Source organism: Syngnathus scovelli, chromosome 16, assembly GCF_024217435.2.
Source record: "Syngnathus scovelli strain Florida chromosome 16, RoL_Ssco_1.2, whole genome shotgun sequence".
Classification (NCBI taxonomy): domain Eukaryota; kingdom Metazoa; phylum Chordata; class Actinopteri; order Syngnathiformes; family Syngnathidae; genus Syngnathus; species Syngnathus scovelli.
In genome coordinates, this window is record NC_090862.1 from 303707 (window position 1) to 328114 (window position 24408).

The 24408-nt window shown below is 46.9% G+C and overlaps 5 protein-coding genes and 1 long non-coding RNA gene across 14 annotated transcripts; 3 read left to right on the top strand and 3 right to left on the bottom strand.

Moving 5' to 3' along the window:
- Nucleotides 1-864: 864 nt before the first annotated feature.
- rfx1a (regulatory factor X, 1a (influences HLA class II expression)) lies at nucleotides 865-9569 on the bottom strand. 7 transcript variants are annotated; one of them, XM_049745279.2, is made up of 18 exons: nucleotides 9403-9569; nucleotides 7561-7927; nucleotides 7156-7265; nucleotides 6999-7094; nucleotides 6420-6517; nucleotides 5938-6346; nucleotides 4994-5175; nucleotides 4803-4922; nucleotides 4594-4727; nucleotides 4398-4516; nucleotides 4168-4274; nucleotides 3871-4022; nucleotides 3687-3784; nucleotides 3464-3613; nucleotides 3173-3381; nucleotides 2928-3081; nucleotides 2819-2864; nucleotides 865-2742 (listed from the first exon to the last, which is right to left on the bottom strand). In XM_049745279.2, the coding sequence occupies exons 2-18, from the start codon at nucleotides 7904-7906 to the stop codon at nucleotides 2582-2584; spliced, it is 2691 nt and encodes an 896-aa protein (XP_049601236.1). In that variant the 5' UTR covers nucleotides 7907-7927; nucleotides 9403-9569; the 3' UTR covers nucleotides 865-2581. The 7 variants fall into 7 exon arrangements, with proteins under 7 accessions (XP_049601236.1, XP_049601234.1, XP_068509444.1 ...); XM_049745277.2 differs by having other exon boundaries at nucleotides 5887-6346; XM_068653343.1 differs by having other exon boundaries at nucleotides 4994-5169; nucleotides 7156-7268.
- On the top strand, nucleotides 9138-11788 carry rln3a (relaxin 3a). Its single transcript, XM_049745307.1, has 3 exons — nucleotides 9138-9284; nucleotides 11173-11338; nucleotides 11452-11788. The coding sequence occupies exons 1-3, from the start codon at nucleotides 9240-9242 to the stop codon at nucleotides 11724-11726; spliced, it is 486 nt and encodes a 161-aa protein (XP_049601264.1). The 5' UTR covers nucleotides 9138-9239; the 3' UTR covers nucleotides 11727-11788.
- On the bottom strand, nucleotides 10507-12892 carry LOC125983764 (uncharacterized). The gene is made up of 2 exons (XR_007486800.1): nucleotides 12802-12892; nucleotides 10507-11356 (listed from the first exon to the last, which is right to left on the bottom strand). It is a non-coding gene; the product is annotated as an uncharacterized lncRNA (long non-coding RNA).
- il12rb2l (interleukin 12 receptor, beta 2a, like) lies at nucleotides 12086-16867 on the top strand. Of its 3 annotated transcripts, none has more exons than XM_049745281.2 (15): nucleotides 12086-12141; nucleotides 13003-13080; nucleotides 13256-13403; nucleotides 13476-13627; nucleotides 13713-13855; nucleotides 13957-14098; nucleotides 14190-14266; nucleotides 14399-14633; nucleotides 14763-14957; nucleotides 15057-15161; nucleotides 15235-15369; nucleotides 15445-15624; nucleotides 15705-15765; nucleotides 15844-15937; nucleotides 16004-16867. In XM_049745281.2, exons 2-15 carry the CDS (start codon nucleotides 13029-13031, stop codon nucleotides 16328-16330), a joined length of 2046 nt encoding a protein of 681 aa, XP_049601238.1. In that variant the 5' UTR covers nucleotides 12086-12141; nucleotides 13003-13028; the 3' UTR covers nucleotides 16331-16867. The 3 variants fall into 3 exon arrangements, with proteins under 3 accessions (XP_049601238.1, XP_049601237.1, XP_049601239.1); XM_049745280.1 differs by lacking the exon at nucleotides 12086-12141 and adding an exon at nucleotides 12847-12917; XM_049745282.1 differs by lacking the exon at nucleotides 12086-12141 and adding an exon at nucleotides 12847-12917 and having other exon boundaries at nucleotides 14402-14633.
- Nucleotides 16868-17366: 499 nt separating this feature from the next.
- Nucleotides 17367-22139, bottom strand: LOC125983585 (uncharacterized). The gene is made up of 18 exons (XM_068653441.1): nucleotides 21727-22139; nucleotides 21539-21654; nucleotides 21371-21474; nucleotides 21131-21305; nucleotides 20941-21058; nucleotides 20785-20867; nucleotides 20545-20702; nucleotides 20310-20465; nucleotides 20136-20249; nucleotides 19915-20079; nucleotides 18927-19504; nucleotides 18555-18670; nucleotides 18249-18352; nucleotides 18003-18180; nucleotides 17820-17937; nucleotides 17673-17758; nucleotides 17530-17618; nucleotides 17367-17466 (listed from the first exon to the last, which is right to left on the bottom strand). The coding sequence occupies exons 1-18, from the start codon at nucleotides 22072-22074 to the stop codon at nucleotides 17408-17410; spliced, it is 2865 nt and encodes a 954-aa protein (XP_068509542.1). The 5' UTR covers nucleotides 22075-22139; the 3' UTR covers nucleotides 17367-17407.
- Nucleotides 22140-22512: 373 nt separating this feature from the next.
- On the top strand, nucleotides 22513-24224 carry LOC125983759 (uncharacterized). Its single transcript, XM_049745306.2, has 4 exons — nucleotides 22513-22622; nucleotides 22759-23091; nucleotides 23168-23268; nucleotides 23351-24224. Exons 1-4 carry the CDS (start codon nucleotides 22571-22573, stop codon nucleotides 23558-23560), a joined length of 696 nt encoding a protein of 231 aa, XP_049601263.1. The 5' UTR covers nucleotides 22513-22570; the 3' UTR covers nucleotides 23561-24224.
- Nucleotides 24225-24408: the final 184 nt, after the last annotated feature.

The window sequence follows — 24408 nt, forward strand, 5'->3', positions numbered from 1 at the left end:
CTCACATCTATTTGTTGCTAGCATAAATGTCAGCTACGGGCGAAAACAAGCTAGCAAAGTAAAACGGAGAGAAACTTTGCCACTCAACAGTTCCCCAAACTGGTGCGCACATCCTGCGAGCGTCGCCTTTGGTTGGAAGAATATGAGGTATAAGTGCTGGATTTGTGTTTTCCAAAAGGCCCACGTTTTAAGTAGAAAAACACATTATTCCATATGAGTATTTCAAAAACGCGCCAGTTGTTGAGACGCAAGGGCGCCAACAAGACGTGACCTTTTGCGTCGACGAATTCAACCAATCAGAGGAGAGAGCACAATTTCGCCATGTTTTGCCGTCGCTTGACCAAATCAAAAATGGCGCCGCTCGCTGACTTTTGTGTGTCCGTAAAATGACAGCGACTCCTAGCGTCTGTGGAGGCGCAAGTACATTATTGTCATAGATTCATATTCATTACTGTATATTCATTGTTGACACTGCAGTGTTTCTCCAAAACTAATAATGATAATAATGGTAATATTGTTATTATGACCAAGCTCTCGAAAAGTTGGAATTGTTGTGCTTAATCTAAACATTGAGAAAAAAAAAAAAACACATTTAAACAAGAATCCAAATGAAATGGATTGCACCAGAATGTTAAATGAATAGTGTGCCTAAAAAAATCATCAAGATTAAGTGCAATGACAGAACTTTTACTTTTGTGTTCATTTGTGGTTTCTGGTGCAGTGCATTGGTCTATGCTGCAGAAAAAAAGTACCCCCAGGAAGTCTCAGCTGCAAGTCTGGCATGCAGATTTGAGTAGATACTGCTGAAATGTATTTGAACTTACTCCAAATTCAGAATGCATTCGCAAAGGTGAAGAGAAGAAATGCAATTTTAAAAAGTCTTTAATTAATATATTTAAAATTAAACATCTGAATTGCATTCTACCACCTCCAAAGGCACAGTCATACTTAAAGTAGACCAAATCCATAAAACACTGCCACTGAACAGCTTTAGTTTACTGACTTTGTATTATTATAAGAAACAATGCACTTTAAAAAAGACTTCTTAACATTTTACTCAACAATGACGTTTTTTCATCCAAAGAATGGTGTGATATGTAATCAGCCGGCATATCGATTTGGACTCCCTAAAAATAATAGACGCGCTGGTTTGAGGCTTCAAACAGCCCTTAAAAACAAGTCGGCCTACATTGCGGTGACTAAAAAGTCAAAGCGACTCCAACAGTGGCATATCATAATTAACCAATCGTTACTGACAGTGTTTACGAAGATGGGTTTGTGAAGCAAAACAAAGCCGTTGGCGGGAATGCATCAATGCGGCGGAGGACAGAGCAGACTCGCCGTCGCAACGCCCTCGGAAACCGCAGGCGAGGCAGGGGTGTCAAAATGTGACATCTGCACCTCGCAATTTAAAACACAATGGAAAAACATCTCAAGAGAATTGCGTTCGACCATGTACGGTAAGACAATATGTGCAAAGAGGCTCGGTCTTAGCCTGCGTGTGGATAAGTCTTCAGATATGACTTGCGACAGACTGAAAGTAGAAAAAAAAAATTCACACAAGGGTTGTCTACAATGTGTGACATCACAGCACCTTACACTGCACAACAGGTTCACTTAGTGACAATAAAACTCAAAAAATGAATACATCACTGTTCTTACTCAGGCACAGGAAAATCGTTTCAAACCAGGATCGAACAGAAACGGATTGGCACAGACAGAAATAAAAACGTCATGAAACGAGAGGAGAACATTTCCCAGCGGCACATCATGTTTTTAAATGAAACAGGAATGAAGCACTTGAAAGAAACATATGACACACACTGGAGATTTTTGCAGCAACACCAGAGTCCTTCCCCCAAAGCTGTGCCTTTGTCTGTACAGCAGCTGTGACAGGCACAAATGTCTCTTTACAGGCAGTACAGGAAGTGACCAAATTGCCTGCAGGTGAAAACCGTGTCGTGATTCACAAAAACACAATCGGACACTTGGACGTGATCTCATTGTTCACACAAACACACTGAGAGCACACTGGACTGTCTCTGTCACACACAATTAAGAGAAACACCCTCATAATCCACACGCGTTGGACTTTCCTGTAAAAAAAAAAAGAAAGAAAGAAATGGCAGACATTAAGAGCTCAAGGTCCAGTTTTACACACTGCTTGACCTCAGGTTACCTTTGCAGATACACACAGCACAGCACAGCGGGTTCAACGATTGTTCCATGAGCAGTGACATTTGGAGTTAAAACTGTCACCAACAGGAGACAGCTAATGTTCCGTCGATGCAGTGACTGGGGAAAAATGGCCTACACAAATCTACACAAGTGAAGGTCAAATGCACACTGCATCTTTTTTGTATCGAGGGATTTGTTTCTTCCAATCCATTACGTGTTAATTTAATGCATCAAACAAGTGTATGTGTGTGCGTGTGTGCGCGTGCGCGCGTGCGTGCGTGCGTGCGTGCATTAACCAGCAAGAGACAAAGTAAACAGGACAGACTGTAGCAAAACTGTTCACAACATTTACAATAGCTGCTGTATCTACACGTGTCTTCTTTTTGTTCTTCCTTGACGTTGATTAGTTGTCAGGCGGTCCTGTGGTGAAGAGGACCCTCTGGTCCGTTCTGGCCAGCTTGGCGGGGGGCTCCAGAGATTCGTCACCCAACACCACGGCGTCTGAGGGCAAGGACAGCTCCTGACCTTCCTCATCGCTTTCCTCCTCCTCGTCCTCTTCTTCTTCTGAAGCGTGAGAGCAAAAAAAGTTTCTTAGGGCACGTTTGACATGTTCGCTGCCGTAGTATATGAGCGCCATTACCTTTCTCGCCATCCAGCATGTTTAGACCTCGTCCTAAACTGGCAAACTAAGCAGACCATGAAAGTTAGGATGTACTAAATATGATGATGATTTGTGTGCGGATGCTTACCTCTCCCATGACGGCGATCGGGGTCTCGCCTTTAGCCTGGGCTACTCGATGCTCTATCAGGTAGTACATGTACTCGTCATACAAAAGGCGAATCAGGTGAAAGGAGCCAAAACTGGCAGCGCTCCGCAGGGTGAGGTCCCGAATCACCATGGAACTGGAGAACAGGTGAGATGGATGAATTCAGCCCCCATGCAAATGCTCACGTGTCGGTTGTGCCGCGGCGGCCAGCCGGCCGGTGGGCGCACCTGTAAAAGGACCACTTGAGCAGGAACAGCTTGGCCGCCTTAGGGAAGGCGGCGCTGTGTTGGTGAGGTTTTAACACCTGGGAAACCACGCCGTCCAGCCAGGCAGCCCACTGCTCCAAGGAATTCTGCTGCTGGAGGGTCAACTTAAAGTCCTGCTCCAGTCGTTGCACGACGCGGTCTTCGCAGCGGCACACCCACGAAGCCTGCTCCTGCACGGGACGAAGAAGGCGAGCAGCCGTCGGTACGGGCTTTGACCAGCGCGCGCTGGCGGCGTGAAGAAAGCACGCCGACCTGAACGTTGGCAAAGTCGACACGGTTGAGGTCGGAGAGCATTTGGTTGATCTGGGCTGTGTTTTGGAGGACGGCGCGAGCCGCCTGGGCCAGGTGGTTCAGACTGGTGTAGCGACGCAGGGTCTGGGCAAACGCATTGGCTGACGTCACCTGGCACCGCAAGAAAAGTGACGTGAGCGATGCTGTCATAAGAAGCCACGTTTCAATTTGAGCAGTCACGTACCTTGATGCGGACCATTTCCTCGGGAATGTTCATCGTGGCGTTGGTCAGCCAGCTTTCCAGGCTTTTGGCAAAGTTCCGGATGGCTTGAGTTAAGGCACCTGAGGGCAGAAGGGAAATGCCAAACGTAAAGACGACAACCAGATGTTCTTAAATGTGTGAGATTCCTTCTTTTGACATTTCTTACTGGGAATTGGCCTGAGGACATCAGGGATGAGGATCTCCACCAGGCCCTGATAGAGGCTGTTGTCACAGTCTCGGCTCCAGCGCAGCACCGGGTCATACTTGCACAGCAGCACCAGGCAGGACTTGGGCAGACGTTTTTCCGATTCATCGTGACTGGGAACACACGGACGGACGGAGCTTTCTTTACTATATTTCTATTTGTCCATTTGTTGGAGAGAAAGCATTTCCAAACATCGGTCAGGTTCCGATGGCCTAGTGAAAAACGGGCATCATTTTAGGAGAAATGTGAACCACTCACACAGCCAGTGTGCCATCTCCAGCTTGACTCTGACTGAACCTCCAGAAGCTTTTCCAAAGGGTCTCCACTAGGGTAAATTGAAGATTGACCATCACGTCCAGTATGGCCTGATAGGAGAGAGAGAAAATCAGAGCGCATCTTAGCTAAGATTTGATCATGTCTTGACCACAAAGTTATGAAATCATTTCATGTGTTGGGACCAGCTAGGCCGATTGGTCTCACTTCATTACCTCACAGTGTTCTCTGTAGAGCAGCTGAAAGCTCTTTATGTGATCCAGTTCAATACCCTCGGGCAGGGACTTCCCCTGGAGGTCGATATCTGGGAACTCGGGAAGTGTTCTGCTTGCGTCTGACCAAAGGAAAACTCAATTGGAGAAAGGGACTGAGGGAGGGAGGGAGGGAGGCCAAAGAAAATAACCAACTAACCAAGGAACTGCTGGTACTGCTGAACCTGAGTGCTGATGTCCACCTGTCCAGAAGCCTGCTGCTGAAGTTGCTGCTGTCCAGCCCCTGAAGCTGTCCCATTGGTCATTCCCTCCACTTTATGCACAGGCTTCAACCTGATTGGACCAGAAGAAAGCGAGACAATACAGGCACAATCATAATGACCCAAACAAAACAAACAATGTGTGTACCTCTGTTTTTGAGAGAAGGGCTGCTGCCTCATAGCCAGATGCTGCTGATCTTCCATTAGGCGGAGAAGAGAAGAGCCTGCCTTGATTCTTAGACCATAGTAGTGGTATTTAGAATTGCCCCTGTCCAGAAAAAGAAAAAGTCACAATTCTAGTCTGCCTTGGAAAATAGAAAGCTCTTTACGCAGTCTTACCGCGTGCCCAGGCGTCGTGTCCGTAGTCCCATGAAAACAGATCGGATGAGTTTCCCGAAAGAGGCGGCGTTAACCGGCTCGAGCTTCTGCTCCTGGCAATGCAGCAGATAGTGGCAGTAGAGGGTCGAGCGTGGCAGACTGACTCCTTCGGCAGTTTCGTAGTTGTCCAGCAACCACTGTACCTGACCGGCAGGCAGGCAGGCGGGCGGGCGGGCGGGGGGGGGGGGGGGGGGGGAACAAATGCAAGAGGCTGATGCAGTGAGCAAAGCCGTCAGAACATCAACAAACACTAGTCACAAAAAAGTTGGGTGGATTTGGATCCAAAGGATCATTCTGAAATGGCCCAACATCCCCTGCTTTTAGTGAGTAGCGCACACACACGCTTTTCCAATATAGACACGTATTTCCGATTCGATATAGAGACAGAAAACACTTTAAGTTTGGAAATGAAAACACAAATACTTTTGTGTGCGGGTGTGCGTGCGTGCGTGCGTGCCGTGGCTTACAACATTGGTATGCAATGAATTCATGACCTGGAATACTGATGGAATGTCTGCCAGACCAAAGTTGCTCACCGTTATTAAATGGAATTGTGTATGATTGGGAATGGCAAATATAGTTTCGGGGCATTTCAGGCAAATGAAAGGCGCCCCTTTCCGCTAGCGCATGCACTGCAATGGTGTGAAAGCAATGAGGTCATGATTTGGCTTTCTTCCAAATGGAAATCACAGTTAAAAATACGGTTCGGCTTCAAGAGCCTCAAACGGGTTGTTTGGCACCCGCTGCTATTCCAATTCTCATTTTTAATTGTGCTTCCCACTTGCCCACGTCGGGTGGCGCGGCGGATGAAAACAGAATGAAAAGAAATTCCTTGGCTCGGAGCCTCCGCATACCTTCTTGTCTGCCGACGGCACGCTACTCTCCTCGCCCTCCGTTATACTCACAGTGGCCGGGGAGGCGCGGGCGGTGTTGGAGTAGCTCTGACTGTTGCCGGCCGAGCCGCCGCTGCTGCTGCTGCCGCTGCCGCTGCTGCCGCTGCTGCCCAACATGTAACCGCCCTGGATCACATAACTTCCTGCGGCGGCGGCGGCGCCACCATTAGCGCCTGTCCCATCCCCTGACCCGTTTGCGGTACCGCCGGCGGGTACCACCGTGGTCCCGCCCCCTGTGGCACCGCCGGGCTGAGCCACAAACATGGACACGGCTCCTGTCGTGCCGGTGGTCACGGAGACGGTGAGAGGCGTACCGGGGGTGGAGGCCTGAGAGCCCGGGGTGGGCTGACCTTCGTAATACTGGCCGGCAGCGCTCTGAGCGTACAGGGCCGTGTCGGTGTAAGGGAAGGTGCCGGAACGACTGGATGGGAGAGTCGAACGAATGTTAGCCCCGCGACGAGAGAAAGCGGCAAAAGTTTGGAAGCGATTCTAACATAGTGCTGGTGGTGTAGTTGGCGTCTCCTCCTTCCACATACTGCACCTGGTTGGTGTAGACATGTTGCACCTGTACCGGTGCAAGCTGCTGTTGAACCTACACAAACACAAATGAACAAACAGTTCAAAAGTCCCGACCAACTACTAATCGGCCAAATCGGCAAATATCCGCCTGATGTTTGTTTGTTTGTTTGTTTGTCTTTAAACGCATTACAACATGTAATTCGTATCCTAAGGGGACCAAAAGCCAATAGTGCTATCTCGCTGCTGTCTCTGACCTACTTGGTATCAGCAGGCAGCTGGCGAGCCAGACGAATGAATGGCTGCTTACTGTGAATGTTGTCCACTGGGATCTAGATGCAGTGGGCTGCCTCTGAGGCCTATACGCTGGCTGTCCTACACTGCACGACGCCTTTCTTCTGTAGAATCTGCTCTCTGACTAATCTTGTCACTCCACTGCTACATACGTGCCACCACCGTGGCGTGGATGATGGATGTCTTGATAAGTCACAATACAAACGAGCCCCTCACTGTCACAGCTGATTTGCAATTGTCAATCACATTGCGGATGACCTCACCTCAGGGCTGATATGAACTGGTTGCAGACTGGCGACATTGAGCTGTGTGCCGGGCTCAGTCTTGGCTATCTGCGAGGTGGCCTGGACCACCGACCTCTGCGCAAACAAAGATATGAGGAGCTTGCAAGAGACAACACGCAAAAAGTCTTTTGTTTACCTGCTGGACTGTTTGGACCTGCTGAACGACCTGCGTGGGAACTCCGGTCTGCACCACAGCTGGAGGGGAGCTGGAGTCGGAGACGCTGTCGCTCGAGTGAAGGGAGCCCTCTGCTCGACGAATGACAAGCCGTACCGTTTTTGCATTGGTTTTTTTAGGCCGCTCGCTGATTCGCAATACTCTAAGAGTCTCGGCCTATGCTGAACGCAGGCAGGCAGGCGGACAGACAGACAGACAGGCAGGCAGGCAGGCAGACAGACAGACAGACAGACAGACAGACAGACAGACAGACAGACAGACAGACAGACAGACAGACAGACAGACAGACAGACAGACAGGCAGACAGACAGACAGACAGACAGACAGACAGACAGACAGACAGAGCTAAAGGTTGTGACGCATTACCTGTCACTGTAACAACAATGTACTGAGGAGCACTTTGGCCATTTCCACACTGCGTGGGGGAGCCTTGGATTTCCGCGGTTACGTAATGCGTCTGCGCCGGCTGGGTCGGAGCCGGGGCCTGGGTTTGACTGCCGCCACTGGGCTTCTGACTCCCGCTGGAAGCGGCTTGTTCGTTCTGGGCTGTTGGGGTGACAACGGTGGGGGTGACCACAGCGGTCTGAATCTCAGCCAGGAACTGGGGGGCGGTTGCCGAGGCGGAGTTGGCGTCGGGAGGTCCAGATGTGACAACGGTCCCTTGTGGCGGAGCTGGTGGCTGGATCTCGCCGACATAGCCCGTGGTGGCCATTATACTGGCTGGGTGATCACCCTGGAAGCAGGAAAAGGAAAGTTCCATTATCTTAGAGATATTTACGGGCCGGGCCGCTGGGGGTTCAATTCTGCATGACCAAGTATGCTCAACGCAACGCCTCTTTTCCTTTGAGTAGCATCAAAAAAAAAAAAAAAATCAATAATAGTCATTTAGTCTAGAATGCAATTTGCCAAATACAAAAGGGAACACAGGCAATGGGGGCTATTATGATATTACCTTTCCACATCAAGTCCCTTCACATCAGGCATTTGACATGAAAGTGGCAGGCAGTTGGAGTAGTTTTCCTATTTGTTCCCTGGATGAAATGATGATTGTGAAAAACTGCTTGCCAGTTAATGATACTGCTAATGTGGAAGCCACAAGTGAGATGGAGCATTAGTGTCTTATTACCTGTAATGTGATCACACAGCCTCTTGACTGACTGTGGTACAAGGTAGCAAAATAAATATGATACGTTGCTCTGGTATAGGAAACAAACAAATTCAAACATTTTGAGACAGGATAGGAGCTTTGCTTAAGAAAATGTATGTGTAAAGTGAGTCAAGATCCTGGCTATTTCACTGGAAATCTACTTTTTGTGACATTTTTGTTTGGAGGTGTGCCAAGGTATATTCTTTAATCTCAAGTATCTTCCTCCTTGGCTCAATTAAGAGTTAGAAAACACGGACACGACTGACTCGGCCCAAAAGTGGTTTGAAACTCCAAAACAGGCCACTGTTTGATCATCGATTTGTATTGACAACGGCAAGGCAAACGACAGCATTCGTCCCATCAAATGTTTTACTGAAAAGAAAAATGAGCCCATGTAGTTTGGATTCTCACGAAGAATACGTGACACCCACGCAGACGCTCCCCTCTTGCCACGCCTCTTCAATCGTCAATGTCCGCCACATGCCCTAGCTGGCTCCCTCTCTCGATTACTACGAGTATCTAAACCAAAGACAGCACGGTCGTTTCCCTATTTCAACACGATCGCATTTATTGTTCGCACGTTCTTCGAATCCTGAATGGGCATTTCTTTGTGTATCTGACGCTTTTGTGTAGCGACGCTGTTGAATCCGCGTTGTGGGAAAAGGGGCGAATATAACTAGAAAGTCGATCTGGAACGCCGTGAAACGACTGGAGCCAGGTGTGGCGTGACTCTACTGACGCCTCGAATTCCCCCAACAGCGCACCCGAGCGCCTCAACAACCGCCATTTTGTAACTGTTACCTTTCGCTTTTGACATCGCCATAACAACGGCCCGCAGCATCCGTGGCTGCGTCGTCACTGCAGGCAGACTGACAAGTCAAAAGACGAGTGGGCGCAAATGGCCACACTCCGGGAAGCCACGCGATACATAATCGCCATTACGGTTAGTTTGCAGAGTAATATTAGAATCCAGCTGCCTGACAGAAACAAGGGTTAAAAAAAAAAAAAGAAGCTCGCTGCATAATGGACGCCAAATATTCCATGTGTGCCACGGGCTTCACCTGTGATTCCACGTGTGTATTTCCCGGCGTTAAAAGCTCTCCTTTTAAATTTAGAGCCGATTCAGTCGTTGTTGTTGTTGATTCTCGTTGCCGGGTTCTTGTCGCCAGGGCTACCGTGGCTATGGCGCTTCGTCCTCACCAGGGCAACTGTTGCTACCCACCCCGCTCCCGTTCCCGTTCCTCCCCCCCCTGCGTGCCTTCTGATTGGCCGACTACGACCAAATGTTCTTAAAGTGACAGTAAGAAGACATTTTTCCGACAAAGCCCAACACGCCCAGTTTTCTGACCGTCCCCAGCAGATGCAAGTGATGTAAATGTTTGTAAAATATATTTAGCTTCATTGCATATGATTCATCTTTTTTTTTTTTTTTTAAATATCCTTGGAGCAAAAAAATAAGCAAACAAAAAAGAAGACCCTTTGACTGCCATGACTGGATAAATAGTCTTGGAATGACATCAAGGAAAACAATATGTTTAGCATATTTGCTCATTTCCATGAACCTATCGCTTAAAATGTGAAACTTTTGAACATGAAACTTATTACGTTAAAAGATGACATTTAGACAAATGATATTTGGCAACTTCAGTTGTTACTTACACACCAAGTTGTCCAGAGGTGCGAGTGATTGTTTGTGTCATGCAATTGATTGGCAGCCAGTCCAGAATGCGGCCTGCCTCATCTGGCTTGGACCTCAGCTCACCTGCAACCCCAGCGATGACAAGCAGTATAGAAAATGGATGGGTGCAGGAACACCTGCCTATTTAGTTGGTTATATTAATGCACAGATATGAAGGCATTAACTGCAGGTGACATTTAGGAGTTTTTTCAAATGAATGTCATTATTAAAATGCCATTTACTCGCCATTGTCATATTAATTACAAATTCATCACACTTTTGTAATTTTCCAAATGAATGACCTTTGACAGATAAAATGTGTTTCATTTTCGCGTGACTCATAACTAGAGTTGCATGTTATCGGACTTTGAAAATGTCACGGGTAATGACTCTGGTCTCTCTGCTCACCTTTGTGTTAAAGAAATGGCAGGAAGTCGTACAAATTGGTATAACGTGGCAGGATAATACCATACAAAGGCAATTGTGATTTTGGTTTAATGCACTTTATTATTATAGTGACGTTGGTGAACATACACCTTTAACAGTGATATTTATTTGTGGTTACGTAGGTTAACATCTGAAGAATTTTGAATCTGAATTTGAATAACTAAACCCTAAAAGGATCTAGATTCAAGTATTAAGTGAGAGGGCCATATCCACTCACCTACCACAATATTAGGTCACAGTATCATGAAATTCAACACAAGAGCACTTTATGAATGTGAAATTATATGAATTCAAAACATTCATATTTGAGCTATTATGCTGTTCAAATCATTTGACTTTTAGACGTACGTGATCATCGTGATTCTTTCCATATACCGACAATTCCGGATGATAGCTTGCTATACGCTATTAACTCGGGGGACAATAAAAGTTCCACAAATGACAACAAAAGTGACTAAAGCGCTTCAGGTGCCTCTGACCTTTGGTCCGCTTTTTATTCTTCATAAAGGTCTCGGACTGTATCTCCATTTCAAATCTGTCAGGGGATCCTGCATGCGCAATATGCATGTCCGCCTTACTTCAGAGAGCTTTATAAAGCCCGCTTGGGTCAGTGGCATAGTCAAAGCCGTTGCAGACAGGGAGGGACACAGGAACCTAATTGCGGCACAACAGAAGTAATTGGCCCTCTCTGCTTTGATTTCCTTAGGGTACTATGTGGAAAGTTGTGCTTCTGGCGCTATGTCTGCTTGCAAATGAAGTTCAGCCTATGGACCATCCAATTTACGGCGTCAAGCTCTGCGGTCGGGAGTTCATCCGATCGGTCATCTTCACTTGTGGCGGCTCACGATGGAGACGCTCGCTCAGAACTTCAGGTGAGACGGTATCCTTGTCTGTTATGGAAAGGAATTGTGTCATTTCCAATTGTAGTGACATGGATGGCACTTGTCGAATTCCTTCCAAACTCATCTTTTGCTCTTTACTGCAGCAGAAGACCTATTCGACTCCCATCAAGAGTCTTCGGAGGAATTGAGTCACAATCCTGTGATGGAGACTATACTCCACAGAAACAGAGCTCTTGATTTCACATCAAATGAAAACCAAGACGGAATCTTCAGCCGTCCAACTCGTTCTTTTATCACCGAAGAGATTCTCGAAGCCCTGAGGAAGGCGGATCGCAAGGGCCGGGAAGTGGTTTTGGGTCTTTCCAACGCGTGCTGCAAGTGGGGCTGCAGCAAGAGTGAAATCAGTTCCCTTTGCTGATTTGCATACACTTATGTTGTTGTATATTCTTGAAATTAAACACACACCTATGTATGCACTCATTTTTTCCTCATGAACGTTTGGTTATATTGTATCAAAACTGAGCTGTTTTCATTTGTCAGACGAATGGACCAATTGTAACAGAATGGGGTCGTTATAGCGCCAAATATTTGCGTTGGAAAACATTTATCCTTGAAGGGTCGTCGACTATAAACGCTTCGGAACGTGAAGGCACTGACTTCCGTATACAAGTATATCACGTGGTGGTTACGTCATCAATCTGCTGGCTCGAGGGCGGTCCATTGGTGCATTGTTTCCGCTCAACGCGTGAGAGAGAGAGACATCGCGACGACCAACATACATACGCTTGACGGAAAGCGAGCTCACGCCCATCAGGGCTCTCATCGGAGATGAGGTACGACGCTACTATATACATCCTACTTATCTGCTTATTTTAGACTGAAACTTCCAAAGTATAGTCACTGAACGTCTCCACCCAGCAAGTTTGGGTTTTCGATTCCGGTAAACGGAAATCTAAAGTGATGTCATCGGGGGAATAACGAAATGTTACCTTTTCGACACGTGCTGTGTAAAAAGATCAATAAAATGTCCCATTTCAGGGACACTAAGTTGCTTTGGGCCTGTAAACTCCGCTCTGCCAGTCGTCAATCTGGTCGAGACTTGCTTAAATAAAGAACTGGAAGTACACTAATCAAACTTTGGAAAAGGAAATGAGAAAATGTTGTGCTTAGTATGCACATTCTCTGTTTAGTATTCAGATAGAAATGATGATTAACTTAGAGAAAATAACAAGTATAACCACCACGATGCTGTAATTGTCACATTCCACCTTGAGTTGTGTAACAGTGTGCTTAACCACTTGCTATGGTGTCAACGAGTCTCTTTGCGACAATCGAATACTACATTGAAAAAGTTAAAAGAAGCATTTGATTACTATTTGGATTTTTGTCCAGCAACTAATTGTGCTGTGTGTTAATCGAGGCATAATCAATATCAACTGATTTGTCTGATTTGCATGCTTGTAAATATATTTCAACACAATACACTTACTTACCTGTGCCTTCTCAAGTTGTGACAGCACATACCGGATCTGCCCAAGGCCTGCCAAGTCAGTGAAACTTCTGGCTGACAGAATACCTCCTTTTGACATAGACAAAAAACACTGTTTCAGTCAGCAAAATTCTTGTTGACACAACTATTAGATATTTACTATTTGATGAGTAACAGCAGAGTATCAATGTGTTTATTTTGACAGGCAGATGAGGGCTTGATCCAAATGTAATGGCTTTCTCAATCTTAATAGTCAACATGGCCATTTCTTTTGCTGCTGCAGGTAGGCTCTTTTGCGACACACACACACACACACTTAAGCTTGTAGCTCGTATTGAGACAAATGTGCTGTGAAAAGAATCATTTACCGTCTGCTCATTTCCTGTTAGTGCCCGGCAGAGCTCTATTTTCTGCTGCATTGCGACTTTTTTTTTTTTTTTTTTAACTTACTCTTTTAGGTTCATTAGGTCCTCCAGAGCCCCCTTCCAAACCCAAGTGCCACATTCCATGTCATGACAGCTGCGGGGTTGATATTTACTGTCGTTGGAATCACAGAATTGATCCTCTGACAAAGTCCAGTCTCCACTGGAAAACAGCACACGGCAGGTAAGAGCAACATGACGCTGCTGACCAGTGCATGACAGAGGTGGAAACAGTAACCCCAAATATCCTCTCCAGAGAGGAATTTGTGGATACTGGGGCCAGTTTGAGCGGGATGATCGGCCGGGAAAACTTTTCCATGAACAGTGAACTTCACGTTTGGGTGAAGGCTCAGAACAAACACGGTTCGGCCAAATCTCAAGTGGCTGTTTTCAACACAGGATACATTAGTGAGTCCTGGAAATATACCTACTGCCTAAATAATGACAGTATTTCTTTTTAGTTGACATTTTTCCGTCTTCTCTCTGCCTTTAGTGAAGCCGTCGCCTCCTGTAATTTCATCCAGCCCCCAAGATCCTTTGGAAATATCCTGGAGTTCCGTCTGCGATGAGCCGCACCTCTCTTTGCGAGGGTGTCATGTGCAATTTCGGACTCAAGCAGAAAAACGCTGGCATGAGGTGTGACTCTCAATGGCGGCAAATCCTCATGGATTTTCTAAATAGTAGATTTTCAGGGGTTAGGTGCAAATGGAAATATCTGCGTATTACTTCTGGTGCAGGAAGACGTCGGACCGCAAGGCAGCTACGACTTTGACGGCCTGGTGGAGCCTGGTATCGTGTATGAAACTCAGGTTCGCTGTTCCTGTGTCCCGGGCTTGAGCAGTGACTGGAGTGCAATTCACAGAATCTGCCTTGAAACAGGTAAGCCTACCTTTGAGGGAGGTGCTTTCAAAGTCACCATTTCCAAAAATTCACTAGTCTAATGGTTGGAGCACACCTGGGTTTCTTTTAGCCCCCACTGGACAGGTAGATGTATGGAAGGACTGCGGCGTGCCTGCCACAAATTTGGACTGCGCTATGACCTGGAAGGTAGGCAACACAGAATTTAGTAATTGTAATAATTATAGGTGTGTTCTTACGCGACAGAAAATATAATTCAACATACGTAGTCATATGTCTTGCCTCATGCGACATTATCCCCCCCATCCCTCCCCTACCTAGAAGCTTGTGCAGGCTTGTGGCCACATTCTGGGCTACGAAGTCAAGCTGTTCTCCAAACACGGCACCACTGTACGAATGAATATTTCCGACGCTGAGCCGAGGGACTGCTCGCTGTGCGACGGGCCGCATTGCCATCTCGACTCCTCTCTAAAGAACATAGCGTCGGCCGCTATATCAGCCTACAACGCCCATGGTGCTACTCTGCCCGCTTACATCACAATTCCAACAACGCCAGGTATCACTTGACCAGATTGTCCAAAAATGTTTGCTGTAGCTAATGCTCTTCTCTGAGGAGGATTTATTTATTGATTTATTTATTTATTTATTTTATTTTTTTTTTTGGGGGGGGGGGGGGGGGGCAAAGTGACAAGCGAGCACCCTATCGATGTCAGGATGAATACGGCGAACCTCACCGTCTCGTGGGATCTTCCATCTCATCTCCCTGATGCCAAATCATTTAAGGAATATGTGGTGCAATACAAACAAGCAGGAAGTCCTCTGGGCAAAGGATTTGATTGGATCAGAGTCAATAAAAGCTGTACGACCCTTACATTTACAGGTTGGTTTCTACTTTTGACGCTCATGTCATATCTACATAGTTGAAAAAGTCAACATTTGGATTTTCATCACGGCCTTTGACTGCGTTTCCCCTTTACAGGTCATTTTGAAAAATACAGAGCCTACCAGGTGTCACTGATGGCTGTTACGAGCAATCAAGAAAGCCGTCTTATTTCATCTGCGATTGGATATTCTTCTCACGGAAGTAGGTATCCATCCGTACATTCCGTTATTATTCCCCTCCTAAAAAATAGTCACGATTAATTGTCTCTTTTCAGTTCCCGCCAAAGTGCGTTCGTTTAAAGTCATTTCCATTGCTGCGACGCACGCCACGCTGTTTTGGGAGCCTGCAGTGCTGACGGAGCGGAACGGGCGGATCCTCTATTACCAAATTGGCGTTCACGGACAAATGGGTAAAGTGTAAAGGTGCAATCTTTGAAATCAAATGATCCTTGACCTGATTTCAAGCAATCTACTTTGCTTTACAGCCGTGTACAACGTGAGCGCTTCCGACCGGAGAGAAAATAAGACGTTTGAGCTGGCCGATCTCAAGCCCAATCAGGAGTGTCAAGTGTGGATCAAGGCTGTGACTGAAGCTGGGCCAGGAGCCAACGTCACCACCAGTTTCATCACAAAGCAACCTGAGCATCTTGTGTTGCAATCAAAATGTAACCATTCTCTCACAATGAGCCTTCTGATATATATCTATATATTTCTCATCATCCAACCCCTTCTTTCTATTTGTCAGCACACATATTTGCCCCCCTGCTCTGTCTCTTGGTCATAATATGCTGTCTTGCTTCGTACAGGTGAGCTCACTTCGTTTTGTCCGAGGCTAATGCTTGTTCCCGTGTCAACGTCATTAACATAACATGCTTGTATGACAGTTTGCATAAAGGATCAAGCAAGACGTGTCTGTGTATAAACGAGAACGTACCAGATCCGTACAATAGCACCATCTTCCAAATGCTCCAGTATCAGGTGAGTTGAATTCTATCACAGCAAAGGCTAGAACACAAAACGTCTTAACCAACTGTGTGACTGCAGGCCAAGCAGGCCAATGAGGCCTTGGCTTGGATCAGCGCCCCCGTCTATGAAGCACATCCTACCATGTCTACCTTAGAGATAGTGGTCACCCAGCCACCTGTATGTGAACACAAGTGCCTCCCTGAAGAGCACACCAAACCAGCAGGATGTACAAGGCAAAGACAATGCGGCAAAGAGCAGTACAGCAAAATGCTTGACTCGGCGGAGGAGGCGGCAAAGGATTTGAGCGGAGCGGATGATGCTGGCAGTTCATCAGAAGAGGAACAAGACGCCTCGGGATACGAACAGCACTTCATGCCAACAGCGGCCGAAATACTCAATACTTGATGATATTCGGTGTGATGACTTTCGACTAATTGTTGACATTTTCAATTTGATGGCATTGCAATGGCTGGAACTGGTGGAAATGATTGGTTGTTTCTATCCCCTCTTTTATACATACAAATGAACAGTATTGGGTGTTTTTAATGCTGAATGAGGTTGCCAAGATTTCATGAGTAATATCTGCTGAATCCCTTTTCTTTTTTTCCCCTCATTCAACCGACTGTATACAAATAAGAACATGTGATATTAACTATCTCCATACACATGACTGAATGCACATTTAAAGAGAATGGATTCTGCTGTACCGTTTATTATGAGTATTTTGATGTACCGGTTTTCACTCGATACGGCACTTTTGTCTTTTCTTATATGAATTGTCATTTCAAAGTGTACATCGGTGGATGGAGTAAACATTTTTGAAGCAATAGCTGCAGTCTACGAGGAAAAATACAGTAATGATCATAACTTGGTATCAATAGAGGTAGTATATGACAGAGTCACTGAGTTGAATAAAGAAACGATTTGAAATGTGCAATTCAATCTCTAGTGAGGTATTGGTAACTTTGCACTACAATATCATATACAACATAAGCAAAGGTGCCTTGTCACTCACCTGCGTCAATCAAGGAACGCAAAAGCTGATGTCCAATTTGGAAGAATGCAGGCTCCACGTCATCTACCTGCAGGGACTGCATGGTGCTTTTTCTTCCATGGAGCAGAACGCGTGCAGTGAGTCAAGAAGTTGCAGCCGCAAGCTGCGATTGGAAACAGGATGCAAGGACACAGTGTAGTTTGAAAAGTGGCCTTGAAGTAAGTAAGAAAGAGTTGCCCATTGGTCACATGACGGCTCCTCTTCATTTCACAGACTGACCGGAAGATGGCGATAGCGTAGCGCAGCGCAGCGCCTGAAAGACGATGAGGTGGTTTGCAACGTTGCAGATTCACTTTGGTCTCTATGCAATTTGCAGGGAAGCAAAGGCTGTCTTCACCCAACATGCATGCTTTTGGAATAGTGACGGACGACGAAAGCAAACAGATCTTTGTGAAAAGAACCATTTTATTGACAACCTTGTTGCTTGCCTACTTTTTGGGCAGAATCACAAGTGGGCCAAGACTGATAACGTCACACACCTTGGTACCTGCAAAAGAAGGAACTGGTGTCAATACATTTCTTGGCTACAGAGGCTTTCTTTGCATTTTACCATCAAGTTTGAGATGCTTGTGGGAATATTGTCTGCAGGTGTCATGGCAGCAACGGCATACGTCGGGGCTCCCGTCAACATTTTCCCATCTGATGGAGAAAGGACTTTGAGCACATTCACACAAACACGCTCAGGGCGCTTACCTTGTGTTCATATAAGTGCAAGCCTTGTTGACAGGGCTGCTCCTCCACATATCAGAGGTGACTTTCAGCCGGCATGTTAGAAAAAGCTGAAAAAAGGAAAAAAATGTTGCAAAGGTCTATGGTGACATTTGGGTTGAAGCAACTCACAGTGTTTCTTTCATCTCGGTTAAAGAGGAAAGCATCCAGCTGCAGCCGCAGAACATCCGCCCTGCTCCTGGACAGGAAGCGTGCTCTTGATCCTGGCTGTTTTGAGTCTGCGAGACACCTGAGAGAGAACAGGAGAGAGACCACTTGGACATCAGTGGACCTCCTTGAGACTTTGCATCTTACCCGTTGTTCTCAATGAGGAAGTATCGCGGCACGGATGATGCCTCTGGGCTCAGCGTTGCCACGCAGCTGTCAATAAAGAGCCGTCTAGGCTCCGGAGCGGGATTGGCGTAGGACGCCTCCATGTTGAGCATGTCTCCCAAGTAGAAGACATTGGACAGCCTCAGTCTTGTCCAGTCATCTACCAAAGACACAAAGCTGAACATGCAAAGTAAACACAAACGTAGCTGTAGCTGCCGCTGCTCTCACCAGACATCAGCTTCAAGGAGAAGTCCGAGCTTGCTGACGGGCTCTTGCGAGATGTCGCGAGAATCTGAAGGGGCGCCCGAGGAGGACTGCTCACAATGTGTGTCCTGTACAAACAGAATACACGCTTACAATAGAAGACGGATTTGAATACATTTCTGCTACTTTGAGCAGAAATGCAGATTTGGACAAGAATTAGTCCTGTATGTTAGGCTTGATAGATGAGGTTGATCCTGGAGTGTGCACAACTCTAACACTAGTGTTCATTGAAGCGTACACTGCAATATGTAGGAGAGTCGCTATGGTTACCTTTTGTAGCGACAAGACACGGGAACGACACTTTGGCTCTTCCTTGTGACGTCGCGGTGATAGGGAGCAGGTGAAAAGGTCAGCTGGTTTGAGTAGATCAAGGAGTCTTCAGATATCTGCAGATGGAAAAGGTTTGATGGGAAAGATTTTTGGGGCACATAGGCTCGGTTCCAATGGCGTAGAGGCAAAAGTGTCAGTTTAGTCAAAAAAACAGGATGTTCTCACACCACAGGGGCCATTGTGAAAATAAACTGCAGTCCTGTAAATAGAACGCCTCAAGCCACATGTGACTGCCAACATTCAACTGGTAGAAATAAAAAAAACTGAAGGACACCTTTTATCTGGCCCTCGGTATGCGTGTGAGATACTTACTCTTAGCTGGGTGCCACATTGCTGGAGTCCAGCCTTGATAACCAGCTCAGAGTCACTAACAGCAAAAGCCCGGCACTGTCCGAGGCCCAAATACTCCTCGCCCAGGAAAAGCTCCTCCGGAGATACGGTCGGTCCGTACGTGTCAGTCTTCACCTGGATGATCATTGACGACGGCGTGCACGTCACCAGCACGGGAGGCAACGGGTTGGATGGGCTTTCGCTGCTTTTGTCAGTATCGACCACAACCACGGGGGACTTGTACTCCCTCCCGTCTTGGTCAATCATGGGTCCCTCCTTTAAAGTTCGAATGGCCACGCAAGACGACAGGAGCAGCGAGAGACAGAAGAAGGACGCCGGCATTGCGTTTGCTGCTAATGCGTGCCGACCAACAGAGGCAAACATTCGGCGTTCTCCTGTTAGCGGAACCAGCGTGCCAGTCCAATTACTACTAAGGTCACCTGACATAGGCAGCTGTAAGCAATTATCAATTGATTTGTTGGCACTTGATTGGCTGGAGGCCAGTTTGGGGCGGAGCCCACCTCTATTGAGGAGCTTCCCTGAATGCCATCTTGTAGCATCTATGGGCAATTCTAAAAATGTAAAAAACAAAACTAGTCACTTGGCAGGGCTCATAGCTCGATGGCAACGCCCTAATTTCCTCACACTCGATCATGTAGAGGTTAATGTTTACCAACGGGGTTTCCCAACTTCAGTCATGTGACCGAAGGTGAGCAGACATCACATGATCAAATGAAGGAAACTCAAAATGCTTCCTTTCAGATTCAGCAGTGTTACATTCTACTATTAGAGAATCAATGCTAATGCGTTAACATGATACGTATAAAAAGGAAGGCACTAACAATTGGGAAGCATTTAGTGCTGCTGGTGTTGCTCGGCAGAATTGATTGGGCTCAAGCACAACTGCCCCACAGACCAAATCAATTGTGACACCATTCAAAACAAATCAAGTTTGATTGCAACTTTTATTATCTCTTTGACTCCTTCATAGATTTGTCAGAGGCATCAGTCAAGTTGGAGACAGCGGTGAAATCCACCTCAGGATGCGCAGTCAAGTCGTCATGTCCACTTGGCAGGGTGGGTGCTGGCTCAGGGACTTGACTTTCTTCATCATCATCAGCGTCATACTCCTCATCTGCACCAGAAAAGAGATTAAGAACCAGTTCCCCCATTTTAAAGCATCTCTTGTACCTTTCAGGTCTTTTTCACTCGCGCCGTCAACAAAGTGGACGTTTTCGTCAGAGGTGAGGTCATCCTGGTGCAGGTCTTCAGTGAACAGGCCAGGAATGATCCCCTTCTCTGGTTCTAAAGCAGGACGTGCAGCTTGAGCAGAGATACAAGTTCCTTCTGGAGAGCGGCACTCACCTTTCAAACGCTTGAGGCCGCTCAGCCAATGGCTGCCGTACAGAGCAGGCCTCTTAATCTTTTGAAGCACTGGCGGCAGCTCCTCTTCAGGAATAGTCCAACTTTTCTGCTTGGGCAGAACCAACACAGGACCAACTTTGGCCTGATGCTCCCACCCTGGTAGAAGAAAGAAAAAATAAATAAATAAAAATGTAATTGCGGTTGGTTGCAAAGTGAGACAGACGTTGAAACTTACCACTGGCAGGAAGTTTGCTCTTTAATTGAGCCTGTGGTTTCGCTGGCTTGCCGAAACCACGAGGGCCAAACTTGGCAGGCTGACTGTGAGCATTGCCAACTTTGTTTTGACTTTGGCAATAGCCGCACAGGTAGTCGTTGCCGTCAACCGAACGCCACCTGAAAAACAAATAGACGAGGATGAAGTGCTTCTTGAAAATATTGTCGCTTTACAATGTGCAAAATGGAAGCAAACACTTGCCTCCCGTTGACAAAAGTACACGCTTTGTTGGGCGCTTCCGTATCGTGGACGGGCACCGCGTTCAGGAGGCACGTGATGTAAAGCTGTAGAAGACAAGTGGCGGGCGGCCATTTTACAGCCTGCAGAGGCGCAGTTCAAAACCAGGCAAGGGCTCACCTCTCCTCGGTCTTCGTCGTGGAACCTGAAGGCATCAATCACCAATTGCAGCTTATCATCTTGTGTCCTCGCCAAGAAGCGAGCTTTGGAAGACTGAAGCTTGGAATCCAACAAGCACCTGTTCAATGCAACTTGTCGTTTAGATAGCGGACTAAATAAGGTCAACAGAATTGTCATTTGGATTTCTCACCCGTCTTCAATGAAAACATATCTGGGCACAGAGTGGATGTTTGGCTGCAGCGTGGCCACGCAGCTGCTCAGGAACACTCGCAGGCCCACGTGATGGCCCCGGCGGACCGAGGCCTCCAGGAAAATTGGCTCGCCCAGGTAGTACACATTGGCGCTCCTCTCGTACTGCCAATCGTCTGACCAAAATAAAAGAAAGACGTTTGAGGAGGCTATCAAAAGGGAAGCCGTGACATTTGCGTACTTGTCATGATTCGGAGTTTAAAGTCCAGAGTTTCCACTGCAGCTTGTGTGGCCATGAAGGGGATCCAGGTGGGCATGATGGAAGAACTGGACAGACTGTAGCGCCTAAACACCGACACGACATTTCAATCGCTTCACAGCAACACATCACGCGCACACGCTTCCTTACCTGGCGTAGTGGCACTCGATTGGAACGACCGCCCCGTCCATTCGGATCAGGCCGTCGGGCGAGGGTGCCGGAGTGTAGATGAGCAGGTTGGTGTAGACCAGAGACACGTCAGTCATCTGTGGACACAACACTGGTCAGACAAATTGGAATCCTTTCAGAAGCACTGACCCAATACGTACGGAGCTTACCCAATATTTGGTGCCACAGTCCAGAAGCCCAACCACTATTTTGTACTCCTGATCGGAGGACGGCGTGGCGCCGCAACGGGCGTTTTCACGCGCCGCAGTTCCGAGGCGCACCTCGGAACTGCGGACCGGCATCCCCGCGCCAAACAGGTCGGCTTGAATCAGGATCTCCAAGGAGTCCGGATGGCAGGTCACCCGCACCGTGTTGAGGGGCCGCCGCTGGTCCGCCGGAACCCGTTCGGGCTCTTTATGGTGATAATCCAACAGATTCTTTTTGGAGAAGAGAAGGTCAAGGCTAGCCAGCGCGGAGGTCACACCCGATAGGACGAGAAGGAGGAGTAAAGGCGCCATTGCTGCGGGCCTCTGGACACAAACACTCTGCCTGCACCGAGACCTGCTGACTTGAACAATCCTCACCTGGGAACCTTTTTATTAGGTCACGTGACCTTGGAACTGCACACCTGAGTCCTATCAGCCACTCATGGTGCGCGCGCACACACACACACACACACATCTATGCCTGGAATAACTCTCTGATAATAATAATAATAAAATGATCAAACTGTACAAAACATGGCTGTCATTTTAGGTCAGGACTAGTAAAATAATTCACTTATTCATTCATTGTGAAATAGATCATTTGAGTAGTGAAAAGCAATGACGAACATTAGGAAATGAATAATTCATCTAACTATTAAGTATGAAAGCCAATAGCGAAGGTACATAAGAATAATAAGAGTGGCTTGCTTCCGGCCGCGATGTTTTTTCCTGCTTAGTGGCAAAGAACAACATAAAGTGAGCGCAGGATGTGGTGGGAGACTCATTGTGACTAAGCTTTAGTTAGAAGATGATGAAGACCGGCATGGTGTTTTATCTTGTGGCTCTTTGGCTCTTGGAGGGTAAGAACGAGCAGCATTTTAAATTCAGTGTCAGATTTTGCCTTATGTCATTTTGTGTGCGTGTGTGATTGTGTGTGTGTGTGTGTGTGTGTGTGTGTGTGTGTGTGTGTGTGTGTGTGTGTGTGTGCGTGCGCAGTCAATGCAGATGCGAGCTTCGTGCAGCTGGTAGAAAAGCGATCTCTGGAGCTCTCGTGCCCCCTTCAGCAGGAACGCGGCAACCTGACCACTCTCCACCTGTACCACCGCCGAGGCTCCGCTCAGCGCACCCTTCTGTCCCTGGGTCCAGGGGACCAGCTCATACTGGACCCCGACTACAAGAGCCGCCTGAACGTTTCGGGTGGGTGCAACTCGTCAGCGCTCAAGGTGACCCTGTCGCACTTGGAGCAAAGCGACTCGGGAATGTACGTGTGTGAAAACCTAGACGAGGGCCTTTCTGCCAATCAGCTCTTCTTGCTGGTTGAGGCCTCAGGTAAGCATGGTGTTCCTTTTCATAGTGCCAGAGGTCCAATTGGGCATGAATTCACCCGGCGAGTTTGTTTGTGCAGGGTGTCAGTGCTCTCCCTCCTACGCCCCTCTGCTCATAGCCATCTTTTCCACGACGGTCTTCATTTTTATCTTGCTCTTGTGGCTTGCTCTGGGAGATTGTGTGAGTAGGCCCAAAGAATAATCACCAAAAAGGGGACTCACTCTAGTTGTGTTATAGCCAAGTGAAATGTTTTTGTTTTTAGGTGAAGTCCGATTGTCCTCCTCCCACCGGGCCGGCTGCTGTTCCTACTTATGAGGAAATGAGCAGGAAGGAGGAAAACTCTGGAGTCCCCCCGAACAACCAGGAAGCCCTGGAGGAGGAGCTCACCTCTCCGTTGTATGCTAACACCCTTTTGAGACAGTCGCAGGAAAACTACTATGCCTGTCCCAGACACATCAAGCTCAAAGCCTGAATGGAAAAAGAACAAATCTTTTTGAAACAGCCGAGAAAAATCGCTATTTTATTAATATCTGAAAGAAGCTCCATAGTTCATGAAAACATTTGTTTTTCGGTGCATGTCGTTTGAACAATCACATTCTATGAGAAGAAGATATACACAGAGAAAAATCAAAATAAAACATTACAAGCCACTGACTTTGAAAATCAATAAATCTCAGTACAGACATTTTTTTTCTCTTAATACCCCCCCCCCCACGGAAAAAGCAGCCCTAATTCCAAACACCCACTGATCCCCCCCCTTTGAAAAACAAAAACAAAAAAACAACCTCATAAAAACCTTGAGGGTGACAGGCTGGAATCCCACAGTGCTAAAGAGTGAGACGCTCATTGGTTTATAGGAATACACAGCATGGCGATGTGACACTAGGTCGATCGGAACCAGGGGACAAACATTTTCAAATGAACAATACGCATACTGGACCCCCCACCCGCCCCCCACAAAACCCCTGCAATAAATCAACCACGCCAGTGTAGGCCATGAAATGGCCATCCTCCGACCCTTGTGCATAGTTTCGTGTTCCTTTACAACCAGCTCCTCGTTTTCACAAACATCCTTTGCCGTGCGAACAAATGTTCTGCAAAAACTCATCTTTTCATGAGACACACACACACACACACACACACACACAAAGAAAGAATTAAAAAAAAAAAAAAAAAAAGGTAAGAGAATAATGCACAACGCTCCTGATTCAGTCAGGATGGGACCTCAAGAAAAAAAGAAAAAAAAAAAAACACTAAACAGCATTTTGCATCTTATTCACTGTCTTTTTTTTTGTTAAACAATCCACATTTTCTGTTTTG

Bases quoted from the DNA above. Each gene is read 5' to 3' on its own strand.
- LOC125983759 (XM_049745306.2), top strand. From the start codon at position 22,571: ATGATGAAGACCGGCATGGTGTTTTATCTTGTGGCTCTTTGGCTCTTG. The intron at 22,623-22,758 runs GTAAGAACGAGC...GTGCGTGCGCAG, and splicing joins GGCTCTTTGGCTCTTGGAGG to TCAATGCAGATGCGAGCTTC. The intron at 23,092-23,167 runs GTAAGCATGGTG...TTGTTTGTGCAG, and splicing joins CTTGCTGGTTGAGGCCTCAG to GGTGTCAGTGCTCTCCCTCC.
- LOC125983585 (XM_068653441.1), bottom strand. From the start codon at position 22,074: ATGGCGCCTTTACTCCTCCTTCTCGTCCTATCGGGTGTGACCTCCGCG. The intron at 20,466-20,544 runs GTAAGTTTCAAC...TTCTTCTACCAG, and splicing joins GAGCAAACTTCCTGCCAGTG to GGTGGGAGCATCAGGCCAAA. The intron at 17,467-17,529 runs GTAAAATGCAAA...CTTCTTTTGCAG, and splicing joins CAAGCATCTCAAACTTGATG to GTACCAAGGTGTGTGACGTT.
- rln3a (XM_049745307.1), top strand. From the start codon at position 9,240: ATGGCCACACTCCGGGAAGCCACGCGATACATAATCGCCATTACG. The intron at 9,285-11,172 runs GTTAGTTTGCAG...TGATTTCCTTAG, and splicing joins GATACATAATCGCCATTACG to GGTACTATGTGGAAAGTTGT. The intron at 11,339-11,451 runs GTGAGACGGTAT...TCTTTACTGCAG, and splicing joins ACGCTCGCTCAGAACTTCAG to CAGAAGACCTATTCGACTCC.
- rfx1a (XM_049745273.2), bottom strand. From the start codon at position 7,906: ATGGCCACCACGGGCTATGTCGGCGAGATCCAGCCACCAGCTCCGCCA. The intron at 4,517-4,593 runs GTTAGTTGGTTA...TCCTTTGGTCAG, and splicing joins GCAGTACCAGCAGTTCCTTG to ACGCAAGCAGAACACTTCCC. The intron at 3,382-3,463 runs GTCGGCGTGCTT...CGTCCCGTGCAG, and splicing joins TCGACTTTGCCAACGTTCAG to GAGCAGGCTTCGTGGGTGTG.
- il12rb2l (XM_049745281.2), top strand. From the start codon at position 13,029: ATGGCTTTCTCAATCTTAATAGTCAACATGGCCATTTCTTTTGCTGCT. The intron at 15,162-15,234 runs GTAGGTATCCAT...GTCTCTTTTCAG, and splicing joins TGGATATTCTTCTCACGGAA to TTCCCGCCAAAGTGCGTTCG. The intron at 15,370-15,444 runs GTAAAGTGTAAA...TTTGCTTTACAG, and splicing joins TGGCGTTCACGGACAAATGG to CCGTGTACAACGTGAGCGCT.